This window comes from Streptopelia decaocto (genome assembly GCF_964273445.1).
Source record: "Streptopelia decaocto genome assembly, chromosome: 1".
Taxonomy (NCBI): domain Eukaryota; kingdom Metazoa; phylum Chordata; class Aves; order Columbiformes; family Columbidae; genus Streptopelia; species Streptopelia decaocto.
In genome coordinates, this window is record NC_138663.1 from 119,477,491 (window position 1) to 119,491,949 (window position 14,459).

Below are 14,459 nucleotides of genomic sequence, written 5' to 3' on the forward strand. Positions count from 1 at the left end.
AAGTGTCTGCAACAGGAAAACATAATTAGATTTTTTAAATGATGCCTGTCGAGGGTTAAGATTGCGGAGTGACAATAAAACCCTGGCAGATGTATTGTTAACCCCCTCTCCCCCCTACTTTCCCCCTTTGCCCCTCTCTCTCCCCCCTTCCCACTAAGGACAGGCGATCAGGAGGAAAAGAAGGACAGAGAGAAAAGAGTTGGAAAAATTAAAGATGTTTTACTAATGCTACTAGTAAGAATAGGGAAAATAATACAAAATATACAAAACCAACCTTGAAAGTCTCAGCAACTGCAGAGCCAACACCCAAAGTCCTGGATTGGATTCTGCAGCCAACCGGAGTTGAATTCAGTCTGTCACTAGGCCTCAGTTCACAGGGATGACTAGCAAGGTCCTCTCCTAATGTCGGCCATAAGCAGAAGGGACGAAGAAGGGCAAAAGAGAAGGAAAAAAGGGACAAGATCCTCGTGATCTCCCACTTTTATATGAAGTATTCACGTGAATGGAATGTTAGACACCGTTGGTCAGTTTCTTGGTCACCTGTTTCTCGTTGTCCCTCTCGTGAGATGTCCATCCATGCTTGTCAATGACCTTGCATTCCATTGCTATGTTTACCAAAACATGTATCTGGTTCTCCAGGAAAATACAGCTAATATGAAGGCTTTAGCTGACTGGGAAATTCACTAAAAGAGAAACTTGGGTTTTTTTAACAAAACCAGGACATTGCCAAAACAACTGACAAAGAAAAGCAGGTTTGATTTGGAGTCCCTCGTGTAGCAAAATAAATGAAGCAATACTTCAGTCAGTTTGTTTCGGTGTCAGACCCACTACAATACTACTCACTCCAGCTTCCATCTGGAATGTATTTATTCCTTAATAAGTGTTTTCTTTCCTTCAGTACTTTTGTTTTGTGATATGGTTATTTTCATATCTTTTGTCAGGGTGTCCTAACACACTTGCAAGTTTTAATGCAGAGCACAAAAAAGAGGACGATGTCATCCTCCATTATCACTTTGATTGAATCACTTCAATTACTCCAATTAGATGCACATACATACACAGAAAGAAATTAATACAAGTTTCACACTTCATAGTTGACACAATCCAGAGACTACAAGAAAAAATCTCTAAGGTGCAAGCTATTTAAGAATGAAGTTAAATCCCTAAATACAATATTGATAAAATATTAATGTCCTTCCATCACATTGCCACTTGCACTCAAGTATATTTATATATTATATATATATATATATGTTTGTTTTTTATTTTGTCTGTTCCCCCAGGAGAAGCCCAAAAGAGAAACAGAGATGGCCAAATTGACAGAGTCAATGAGTGAGTACAAATAGGAAGTTCAAACACTTTCTTTTTCCATCTGTTCCTCTGTCTTACATAATACCACAAAACCAAAAAATAGTGCTTGCATTCAGGGATCTCATTTAGCCCTGTATTCACTTCTAACTTCATCGTAAATCATTCCACTCCTTACAAAAAAAAAAATCCCCAAAACAAGGACTGCTATCATCTTCATGCTCTGTTTAAATCACGTTTAAATCACTTGGTTTGGACCTTTGGACATAAATCCAGCAAAGCAAGTACTATGTATTTGACTTCATGAGCCTGAGTTTTATTTAAATAGAATGTAACTACTTGTGTATTTTAATTTACTTGATACAAGTTAGTGCATACATTCATTTACAAGCTTATGAATGGTCACACTAAATACAGTGTAATTATTCAGGATTGTTACCTGTGCTAGATTCATCCAACAAGAATTACGCCCAGAGATATATGTGGAAAGATTTCCATTGATTTCACTGGTTTCTAAGAAGTGTTGTCTTAAATATGTAACAAACAAGAGAGAGTCTGTACTTCTGCCATAATATAGGTTCTAGATAATGGCCTATTAACACTGGTAGCTGAGAGACTCAGACTGTATAATCTATTTCTTAACAAAATTTTGAGACAATTTAGGACAAAATCCTGGCAAACCATTGTCTCTTTCCCAAAACTTATTTAGCTCCACAGCCTATGCAAGCTTAAATAAATTGACTTGAAAAGAGATAAATCTTTTACACTGCTTAACCGGAGACTATAGAAAGACAGAAACACAGACATGCATAAGACTCTTTTACATTAGAAAGTCCTTTCCAATTAATTTTTTCTGTTTGTGTACAGAATGACTGTTCCTAAGGCAGCATTTTTCTGCCTTTTTGCTCTCCCAGTTCAGTTCACTTACTTTTGAAATCATTCCTTGTATCTCCTTACATATGCCATTGCAGAGCAGAGTCACCTCTATTAGCTATAAAATATCTGAAACAACCGAAACAGTATCCGAAACAACCTATCTCACAAAAACAGTATCCAAAACAACCTATGTCACAAAAAGGTGCTGCAGACCTGCGAGATGCAATAAAGGCAGCAGAACATCCATGTAGTGTCGTGAAGCTTCGTGCACAGATACTGGACACAAAAGTCAACCTAGGAGTTCCTCTCCCCATGAGGAGAGCAATACTATCAGTAAGAGACTACAGGCAATGGCATAAGATACATAGCAACCTACTGAAGGGTAGTTAAACTCTCATTAAAGCATTTGATGCAGTTCTTTCCATAAAGATGTGTGTTGTTATCTGAATGTTGTTCTATCCTTTTTTTCTTTCCCCCACTATCTGTATCTCATACGATCTGGAAAAATTCAGGTTTCTAAGGAAGATTCATAGATGAGATTTTCAATTCTTTGAGCTAAAAGTAGGATCCACATTGCTATATTTTCTGCTGTATTTGTAAGAAGAAATAAATATTTCTCCATGGTGCAGCAAAGCCTATGTGGCTAACAGTGGAAAGATCAACATTGGAGTTTAGCTAGGACCAAAACGACAATGATACCAGAATCTAGAGAAACTCTCCACTGTAATAAGTGCTAATTTTGTTCCATTAGTCTCTGTAGATGTACAACGTCACTCTTTGCAACATCCTGCAATCCCATCACTTCATTGACATTACTAGATGCTGGATAGCTGTATACTTCTGTCTTGATGAATGGGTGGGAGACAGATGGAACAATGGAAGAACCTGTTATCAAGGGTGGAAGCAGATAAATAGTATCTGCCCAAAGTGTGAGGTAGTTGCTTTGCACAACATTTCTGAAACAATGTGAAGAAATCTCACCAAAAGGTGTTAGGGGAAGGGAAGCAGACTTTCTGAATGGTCTGAATAATCAGAGAAGCGGTCTCTGTAAAACTTTATAACTGATCAGGAACATAAGTTCAGAAATACACTGTGCAATTCCTTTGAGATTTGTGTTTGTCTTCTGAATTACTTTTATTTGGCTTCTTTAAGACAGCATGCTTAAAAGGATTTACTGCTGCTTTGTATGAGGATTTGTTCATACTTCATGCAAGCCTTTTATGAAATTTTCAGATGATTTAATGACATTTTTATATAGTTTTAATAAATCATAAACTGTGTTGCAAGCTGGAAAGAAAAGTCTTAGTTAATGTACCACAGTGCTCATTTTAAAGCTCTTGCAGATTAAAAGGAAGAAATGGAATGGGGAAGCAACAAGCTGGCATAGGGTGAACCTCTGGTTTGCACTGCAGGGCCTTTTTCTTGGAACTAAGGAAATAAAGAAAGGCCTTTGAGGCCTTAAAGGATTTCAAAGGCCTGAAGAAATAGCTTGATTGTGGTATCAATAAAACAAAGTTATTTGTCTTTCAGTTTCACCCAAGAGCTGTACTTCTTGTCTCTCTTCTGCTCATATCTTTTCACAGTTCCAGAAAAATTCAATCTCCTTCCCTCCACTGCTCTATCTTTTTCTCTCTATCGAAATGCTCTGATGAAGTTACCAAGCAGTGTTCTCTGCCTCTTTTTCTCTATAAAGATTCTCTGAATGTTTCTGCAGTAAGAAAATCCCTGTACCTGAGATTCACGTCACACTGCATGCTAAGAAGAGTACTGAGAGATGCAGTGTTGTTCCAAGTCTGTTATCTTCGCCAGCAGGGATAGCAGTCTGTAATTTTGTCACATTTTCTGTTTCCATTCTCAGGGGATGTCACATTGTAGGGAACACTGGTAAGGAATAAAATGTTTTAATACTTTCTGTCCTATTTCCATAGGACATTTATGATGATGGAAAGATATGAGGTACCGTGACAGAGCCCTGTACTTGTGTGTGTTGAGAGAACAGTCTGCCTTGAAAGTTAAAAAAAAAAAAAAAAAAGGTGTGTGGGGGGCATAATTTTAATACAGCAGTTAAAGTGCAAACCTGAAAGAAATACTGTGCTAAATTTTTTGAATAGTCCCTTAGAGCTGATACGGAAGCAGAAATGCATACCGAATAAGACCACTCCTTGCCCCAAGTTATTATTTTACAACACTTGCACAGAGTTACTAGAAAGCCACCATAATTACATTGAGCTCCAGGGAGCTGTCCAAGAATTCCTTTAGAATGCCTTAAAATCCATATGCATTTTGAAATTTCTTTATAGCCTGAGTTGGGCAATTTACCCCATATAATCTCAGAATACTTAAAAGCTGAGTATGTAAATGAAACCAGTAACCAAATTATTTTCTTCATGGGTTTTGTTTTCTTCTGTCCCTGTTGTTCTCATGCTTCCCATGCACCAGTGGTCATTTTTAACCTGAATGATGCCATCATCTTGCCTGCGAATAGCTAAAGCACAGTAAGAAATATAGGAGAGCAAATATTAAACAGTACAGAAAGGTACCAGATGTTCAGCCTGATGTATTTGGCCAATATGAAAGAACAGGTATTCAGAGAAATATCTCGTACAGATCTACCCAGTCCTCAGGAATGATCACTTTTTTGAATACTTGGAGGAATGAGAATTAATAGAAAACATTTAGTGAGTAGCCAAATATTGTGATGCATTGATAGTAGCTTAGAAAATTCGTTTTAAGGTCCAGTGTTATGATACTGAAAGGAATTTCCTCTCTAGTTCCATCAGTTTCTCCCTTGCTATCCAGCTAGTCAGGGTGTGCAACCTGTTCCTGAGTTGCCCTGGGTCAAAGCAACCTGTCTATATCACAACCCATAATTGGTATCTGTGGGATGTCTACCTTATGTCAGGGGTTAGCTGGTTGCTTCTTTTGCAACATGATGGCTCACAGGCTTGGATAACACCTGCAAAACTCTCCTCAGGGTCCTGATATTTCTAAAAGCCCTGCCAGAGATGTGCTTATTGCTGAAGACCAAGTGAGAATGTGAGTGTGTCCCTTTTCTTCCATCCAGACTGATGTCTCCAGGTCACTGGTGTACAGACAAGTTCGTAAAAAATCTTCTCCCTAAGATAATGAGGAAGTCCAAGGTCTCAGGTCCAAATTACGCAGAAGCATGGATCTCATGTGCCATATGACGGCTGCAGCATAATCAATGTGTGACATGAGCAGTGAGAACTTGCTACAGGCTAGAATCAAAAAGGGCATTGCTGGCTGCCTTAAAGCATTTAGACAGAAAATGACATCCAATTAAGATGTTCTCCAGCAGCAGGGGCACATCAGTAAACAGTCATGTTTGTGCTGCTACCAGGTTAAGCCACGATACACCTGTGTGAGGAGAGCCAGAGGCAGAAGAGTTGGTTTAAAATAAGGATATTTCTTCCGTTATTACAAGAATGTGTATTCCAATTGTCTGTAAATTTACTTCCAAAGACAGTGAAATAATGAATACTGAGACCTTAGATGACTCCAGATAAAACAACCTGAATTATGGATGCCATGAATTTTACTCAGGGGGTGCTAAAAAAAGAAAAAAAAAAAAAAAATTAAAATTAAAGAAGCTAACCTGAAAGAATTTCAGGAGCAGAGAAACCCTAGGAGAGATCTGTTTTGTGAGGAAGTGCTTTTCCCAAAAGCTTTCTTTTTCTTGTCTCCAATGTCTGAATCCGAAGTGTCCCTATTGCTCTTTCCTATTGATCTCTTATACTTGTAGAGAAGGTTTACAAAGAGGAAAATATCTCTTCTCTTAAAGCCACAGCATTTTAAGCTTTATATGTGCCAGGATTTCTATGTTCTGGATTTTTTTGAGCAGTTCTAATTATTTTGAATTATTGTTTTATGGCATGTAAGAAAAACATACGGTGCATTACAGTAAATACATATCCAAAATTCTCTGTCTTGCTCTAGGATATTGTGACCTTTCTACTTCAACTTTTTTTTCCCAACCTTTAAACTTTGTCTTTTGTTCAGAAAGCTAAGCTTTTTACTATCACATTACAAGTTGGTGGTGCATGCATAAATGCTGTCCTCTGTGAACACACCACCAGTTACGCATATATAGAATGAGAACTTTGAAGAACCTATCTTAAAGCTTGAGTTTGCACCTCATCAGTCTAGAGTACTGATTCTTCAGTCTCAGAAAGCATTTCTAAGTACAAAGATCCAGTTTAACATTTTCCACCTATATCAAGTACAATCAAATTCTTTAGAAATAACAGATTCTTACAACACAAAATTCAAGTGCAAAAACTCCAAAGCATTCAGAAAACTAATTTAAGAGAGACATTTGTCCATGTTTGAGGAAGTTAGAATCATTTGTTTTCAAGATATCTAGTTATCTTTTGATGGTTAGCCATTTCATGAGGGTGTGCCAGAGTAGAATAAGAAGGTCGTTTTTCCCATGATATGCATTTTCATCACCTCTTAGTTTGCAGTAAGAAAAGAGTTCTGTTGTGATAGGTATTTCTGGAGTAGTAGTGTTGCGGAAAATACTAAGCCATAGAGAAAAATGTTTAATCAAGTGGAATAACTAATTACTGTTCATTTGATATTGTATATATAGGTTGATAATATTAATTTCCAAATTAACTTCTTAAATATTTTGTAAAATTTAAATTACAAGTAACCAGAATGTGTACTACTTTATTATTTTTATAAATATTGTTGTTGTTATTTCAGAAGAAATTAGCTGATGCATATAACAAAAAGAATAAAAAGAACAATGTTATTGTCATTAAATGAAAATACAGTCTATTCTCCATCTTAATAGTCAGGTTTTGAGAGGAGAATGAAATTTTAAAAAGGACTTCATTATGCAAGAAAGCAAGAAGTCCTATTGTTTCTGCGAAACACCAGCAGGGGCTTAGAAGAACTGTGAACTTATGCATGCAATAAGAAACAAAAGAAACTTGTCTTAACCAGGAAGCTGATTGACAGTATTTCCAGTCCTCAGAATACAAAAATGTGAAGAATATTTCGTTTGTGTTCTCTGAGCTTTTAAGGGTCTTGTGTTTAACTACTCTCTGCAAGTGAGAGGAACAGAAATGTTTTTTCTCAAATGAAAACCAAGACTCTCACATAGTCATATGATTCTAGAAGCTTAGATTTTTCAAAAACATATTACATTTTGATAGCACTTTTAATATTACTTTGCTAAGCTAAAATCTTTGTGAAAATTAAACTGAAAATATTGGGGATGAGATAAACAAGAGCCAAATTATGAATGAAGTAAAAATGTCTGGTTTTCTAGATAGGAACAGTCGTTACATATAGGTTACACTGTAGCACTTTATATTGAAACAGCATTTCCTGCTACTTCCACCTTAAAAGACTTTATTCTATTGAGATTGTCATTTTCCATGGTAATATGTGTTTCAATACTTCACTTACTTTTATTAGCTCAGAATCACCACCAACAGAGGCTACAGTCAGTCTGACTCTATTTAAGAATTCCCCTTGCCTTGCCTTTCCATCACTGTTGTCCATGGCACAGCAAAGCTGGGTTTTCCAGTCACATGTTTCTCAGAGCAAGCCCCCATCTACACTAAACCTAAGTGGTCGAAACACAAAGCTATCTGATAAAACCCCTTCACAGCTTCCCACAGCACTGCTTTCTACAGCACCCCATCCATAGCCATGTTGCAATAACATCTTCTGATCAGCAGTAGGGCAAACTTGTGAACCTTTATGAGATCTGGTATGAGATACACTTAGGTATAAGATGGTCTTTAGAAAGGAAATATATGCCCACTGTTTCTGTGCATGACCAGAATTAGTTTAAACAAGTGCAGAAATTTAATATGGAAAGCAGAAGTCACTTCAGATTTTAAGTACCAGTTTTTAAGCACCTTGGTAAGGGGCTGAGTTGCCAAAAATGTCAGTTAGGTGGCTAAAGCCTTTTTTGAGATAGCATTTTCTCATCATACCTTGAACAGTATGGGTATGTTCACATCTGGGCCAGCTGCATGCTTAACTGTCTATTTCCGGCTATTTAGGGCTTGGATTCACACTTTCAGTACTCTTCTGATGCAGAGCTTTTTCTATATTTATTTAACATGCACTTTAATCTTCCAAAGGTGCTAACCAACAATGGACATCAGTTGGAGAAGTGAGCAGTGTGCAGTGCTGAAAAAAAAGCCCACACCATAGACATAAAGGGCAGGAAGTTCATATTTACTCCAGATAAAGAAGTAATTAAAAACCTCTAATCAATTGTCTTCACAGAGAGCAGATGAGTTGAACTAAATGGAGAAAAACAGGATCAATGTTTCTGAAAGCTATAGAAAACTGTCTGACCTCAATCAGGCTTATTGAGCTATCAAGCAGATAAAAGACTCTAATGGATTTTAGTTGAAGCACATAAGCATAGCATACTGGTCAACAGTTAAGGGAAAAACAATATAGGAAAAGAAAGGTATCTGAGATGTACAAGAACAGCTGTTAACAGGTAGTACCATAAATATGTTGGATTTTGAAACCCTTATTCTTTGAAAATGAGTTGCAAAGGTGTCCAGAATCCATGAATAGAAAATATCATGAAACATGGTAGGATAAAATATTTGATGTGAAAAACAAATACACCACTTCATTGGAAAAAGGGTCTAGTTGCATTCTTCAATTTAAATAATGATAGAAAGGTCTGACTGTGGTATTTTTGACAGATGTCTTTTAAAAGCCTAATAATCAGGTATTAAATTAATCCCTAAAGCTGGACTATATTCTCCCTGTATTTTTCACCTGCCTCCATTGCTCTTCAAACATTTGACAGGGGATAACAGGGACCATATTATCCATATTACAGGCAAAATAATGCCTACAATTCAAACTCTCTCTTGTGCACAGAACACATTAACTCAAAGTGTATTATTTCTGAACCACTGTCTGCACTCATAGCTCAGGCTCTTCTAACTTTATTTACCACTATTCCTTTTACTGTAAAGTATCTTGAACTACATGGAGGAGAGAACCAAAAAGACTCCAGTGAGAGTCATTGCCAACAGTAAGAGAGCTGTTAAAATATAAACCAACAAGAAGGAAGAGACCTGTAAGTTCTGTTCTCCTTTGAGTCAGTGCAGTCCTTTTTCCAGATGCAGGGATAGCGAAGACTGTGCAATGAGGCTGTTCTGCACCCCAACATCAGTCTATCCCAGGCCCCAGCATTGACCTCTTTGCTGTCTCAGTCCAAGCACGTTGCACAGTCCTATCTCTCTGCGAGAAAGGGAGGAAACAATTGTGTGCACTTGCCGATCCTCACCATTAGCATTGTGCACTGCATGGAATTCTGCCATATAACTAGAGATGGCTCCTTCTTTCTATTATCATGCCTCCTGTAAATAATTCCACTGTCTTCCCTCTTCAAATATTTGCCAGCTTGCAGAACCCCTCTATAATCACCTCATAGTTGAACTGCAGGGTTAGATATTGTAGTTCATTTCAACATCCAAGGCCTCCAGTCCTGGTTGCTCTTTGCTGAACTTCCTCCAATTTCTCATCACCATACTTCATAAGCGCATTTCTTAATCCACACACCTATAAGCGAAATAATGGACAGACATCGGAAAGCCTTAATGCCAACACATCTGAGGAAATGCTTTCCATAGAGCATGCAACCTATGAAACACTTTATGACAAAGAACTACAGAGTAAAGAATTCAAAAAAATTCTGGTAGAGACTGGCTGGTGGGCTACAAACATGCAGCTTAGCAACTCGACAATGAGTTAGAGGGAGATAATCCACTAGGAGGAAGGTTAGAAGGAAGTGATCCTGATCCACTAACCAATAAAGACTAGGCAAAAATATCGGTCTGCTTGAAAGTTTGGTTTCTATCTCCCTCTTCATCACCTATTAACACCATCTGTTACCATCACCAACACCAGCCTCACATTAGGAGTATCACTTAGCAGTTATAAGATAACTTTACCTGTATTCCTATAGTTTTAAGGTCAGAGACCCTTTTAATGCAGTGTCAGTATGGGTCCACCTTGGCAATCATAAGGACTCTAAGCATGGCTACAAAACTGTTCCAGTTTAGTCACAAGATATTAGAGATCCTATCAAATTCCCAAAGGCAAGCTTACAAAGAGACAGAAAACCCGTAACACTTCTGAAGCTGAGAAGAGTCACTGCCCACTGTTACAAGGGCTCTCCGTGAGCCCTGTTCTCCCTCACCCAGCTAGTGTGAAGACTGAGAGTGATGTGGCTAAAGAGACTGGAGATGAAACCCAGAATATATTTGACTTGTATAAACACATACTTTCTGCCTCATCTCCATCAAGTCAGTAGAACTTTAGTGGCATGTAAGTGATTAGGTTCAGTTGTTTTGTCTAAGAGGTCAGATGTGATGCTTCTGTTTGACTCCAAATCTGTATCTGTGTGGCTTCATGCAGCTCACACTTTCTGCATGGAACAATATCAGGCTCAGTTCTCCTACAACTGGTTGTGATGACTGATAGAGAGATGATTATACTTCCAAATCATGACACTTTAAATTACCATTTTCGTTCATTCACAAGAACTAAATTCACAGAATGATTGTCATCATCTGACATATTTGTCATTGTCAAGCTGAGCCTGCTATCTCTACATCGCAGGTTTCCTCTGTTGCTCCTGAGAGCTTACACAATGGAGTCATATCACGTGCTGTGAAGCGTTTGCTAACCTAGCTGCAAATCAAAAGGACAACAAATAGCGTGATTGCTTGTCCTTAAAAGTGGCACATTTTTGTTGAGCTTAGAAAACCTATACTTTCAGTTGACAGATTTGGGAGGCAGTTTAAGTATCTATTCTTCTCTGTTTAGTATTGTATTAATCGTTATTTTAATGATAGGCAGTGAATAACTTCCCCTGAAACCTACAGAAACATAGGATGATGTATTGGCACATATTTTTTTTAGCTTTTTTTTTTTTTTTTTAATAAGGCAGAGAAGAACTATCTACAGACCTCCTGCTAAGTCAGTTTGTTTCCTATGGCATATTGCTCTTGCATGTGGTTGAGTGTCTTTTTGGTGATAACGTTATTATTTAGGGGAGTATTACTATTTAAGGCGCAAGTAACTCATGATGTTGTACTAATTTGAGGGTGAATGCTGCATATTTTTAGTATCCATTCAATCATATGTGCTAGGCTGCAATGTTTAAAAATGCATTCATGAAAAGCATGATACAAAACCCATTAAAGTTAACAGAAAAACCTCCTACTGTTCTTCTGCCTCTCTAGTTTTATAAGGTGCCCATGATGTTAACATGAAAAGGAAGGAGACTCATGAACACATTTAAATGATTTCTTTATGTTAGTAACTTTAAATTAGTAGATCCTTGCATTAAAGTATGACCACACTGACTGCTAGTCAGGTAGAACAGTACACAAAATGGAAAGACTGCCAGTATCAAGGTCTTAAATATCATTGTGTTGCCATGTCTTGAGCATGTGATAGATTTTTAAAACCTGATATTGTCTTGATTCATTCTGTGCCCCTACTACAAGAGATTCTGTTCTGTTGACTGACATTTACGGAACTCCCAAAGGCTTCTGGAAAAAAAAATATGCTTTGCAGATGTAAGGGCAACATTTAAAATTATAACATTTCAAAGCAGCTTGAAATGGTCTAATTTTACAGTAAATTCCTTAAAATCAATACAGTTTACCCTTTCTTCTCTTTTGGCATATATCTGAAACAAGCATGAAGAAACCTGTTGGCAAAGAGGTGGACTGGTAGCAAAGCTTGAGTCAGGCTGTTGGCACAACTCTGTTGCTTGCTGTTCAGAAACATCTGTAGAGCTTTGTGAAGAACATGCCTGTGAAGAACATCCAGGTGTTCACAACTGGGAGTCCCTCCCTTGTAGGTGCAGAGCCACGAGGAAAAGGAGGCAGTGCTCTCTGTGGCCTCTTTCACAGCTTGAAGGGATAAATCCAAATGCTAAACCTCCTGGCCATGAGGAGCCTGATTTGAAGCCCTGGAGAACATTGTTGGTGGGAGGGATTAACCGTGGGATTTAGGCTTCATTCTGTGGAATGGATTTAATGAGTGTTGGTGCACCAAACCATTTACATGTGGGCTATTTCCACTATGTGTCAGCTCCATCCCCAAATACCCCAGTGTTTAGGAGAAGACAGTTGACTCCCTCTGACTCACTAGGAAAGTCCAGTTGTCCAGGAACCATTTAACTCTTGCATGCTCTTATTTTGGACTCCAACTGTAATGAAACACTTCTCTTCTCCCTCCCTCTCACCTCCACTTCCAAATCCTTGACAAAAGATCTTGCAGATCTACATTTTCCCACTCAACAGCAGAAGGCCTGAAAATGTTTCTTAAAGGCTGGTTAGTGGATTCAAATTTTTTTAAGTTGTCACATTGAATGTGAAACAAACAGACTCCATAATTGTGTGTGTCTTAGAAAACAAGGGTAAAAATCCAAGGCCTATCATTAAACTTGATAAAAGCCTTTCCAGTAATCCTTGCAAGCCGCGTTGTTTTCAATGCAGTTATCCTTCTTCCATGACATTATACAGACAGTTGTAGCAAAAGAATTTAATAGTTCAAGCAAAAGAGGAGGCCAAAAAACAACCAAACTATACAAAATTTATGATGTACAAAGAAAACTGTGAGAGACTGTGCTGAGACTGTGTATTTTTAACTTGCGCAGTGCTGCGAGATGGCGGGTCTTAATTTTAAGACACTTTATTTGAACTTCCTTTGGAACAGAAGACAGGTATAATACCATGGCAAAACCATTTAATTAAAAAAAAAAAAAAAAAAAAGAAGACGAAGAAGAAAATACACTGACATTGAGAAGGGGGCTGGGGAAATCTCATCTTTATCAAGAGATTATAATTTCAAATTAAGTCTGCATTGTGTGTTACTATAGAAACTCCCATTTTGTGGCATGTTTGTGGGGAAAAAGTCAAAAGTTGCATTTTAATGAAGGCAGATCACACATCAGCTTTCTCAGTAAAGCAAAATAAAATAAAAGTTTCTGTCAGAAATTGAATAATTACCCAAAATAAGATGAGCTAATTAAGGTCATGGGGAAGGGATATTAAATCCTGAAGTGACAATATGTCATGTTCATTTTTCAACACTAGTCCCCGCCTTACAGATTATGTATTAGATACTGCAGGAGTCTGATGGATTGAGAGGCTTGTTGCCATGGCAATATTTGCTGCTTTGCTGGTATTCCCTACAGAAAGTAAAGGATTTTTTTTTTTTCTACTCAGTTAGACGAATTGGCTATATATAGTAAGAGATGTTGGAGAACTGAAACAGCAGAATCTGTTGGGGGGAGGCTGGGGGAAGGACTGACATTTATAAGTCTTAAGGAATCACCATGGACCATGTATTGGTGAGGAGTGAGGGCAGCTGAAAGAGGGAAAGAGAGAAATGGAGAAGGATAGACAGAGAGGAAGGAAGGAAGGAAGGAAGGAAGGAAGGAAGGAAGGAAGGAAGGAAGGAAGGAAGGAAGGAAGGAAGGAAGGAAGGAAGGAAGGAAGGAAGGAAGGAAGGAAGGAAGGAAGGAAGGAAGGAAGGAAGGAAGGAAGGAAGGAAGGAAGGAAGGAAGGAAGGAAGGAAGGAAGGAAGGAAGGAAGGAAGGAAGGAAGGAAGGAAGGAAGGAAGGAAGGGAAAGATGCTTCTATCACACATTTCTAGTATATCTTCATTTTAGGGGCAGGGAGGCTAGCAAAAGAGAACAGGTAGTGTTGCCAAAGAAGAAAGGTACAGCTGCTGTTGGTTTACTATGCTTGAGGTGGTTTATAGCTTCAGGGAGAGCTAAGAGGTAAAACTTATGAAATGAAGGAAAAAAAATCAACAATGGAATCACTTACCAATGAAATTGTCAGTGTAAATCAGAATTTGAGCTCCCGATATAAGCTTCCTTCTTCTGTTCATGTTTTTTTTTAATCTTTGTTCACAGCATTTTAAAGCAAGGTGTTGATACCGTTTCCATCCTCCTCTTGGCACAGTGAAAGCAAACACGCTTCAGTCAGATGTTAGGGAGTACTGTCCCTTATGTATAGTTCAGTCTGTTGCTTGGAGGTGTGGGAAGAGTGTGACAATGTACTTTCATTTTAATATTAGCCCATCTCAGCCAAACATCTATGGATTACTGCAGAGGAGAAAAAAAATTACTGTTTTGTTTCTTCCTGTTTTCCACTCCTATCCCTTTTATATGCACCAAGCAATCCATAGTATTTTCCCTGAGGCTTAGAAAGACACTGTTCCAATAAGAC

At 38.0% G+C, this 14,459-nt stretch overlaps 1 protein-coding gene across 1 annotated transcript in view; it reads left to right on the forward strand.

Moving 5' to 3' along the window:
* Positions 1 to 1,307: 1,307 nt before the first annotated feature.
* Positions 1,308 to 14,459, forward strand: part of KCNJ6 (potassium inwardly rectifying channel subfamily J member 6) — a gene marked incomplete at both ends in the record, with an annotated part of 114,049 nt that continues 100,897 nt past the window's right edge. Inside the window, one exon of the mRNA XM_082072044.1 lies at positions 1,308 to 1,332. Within this exon, the coding sequence (XP_081928170.1) occupies positions 1,308 to 1,332 (25 nt within the window). The remainder of the gene's footprint in view (positions 1,333 to 14,459) is intronic.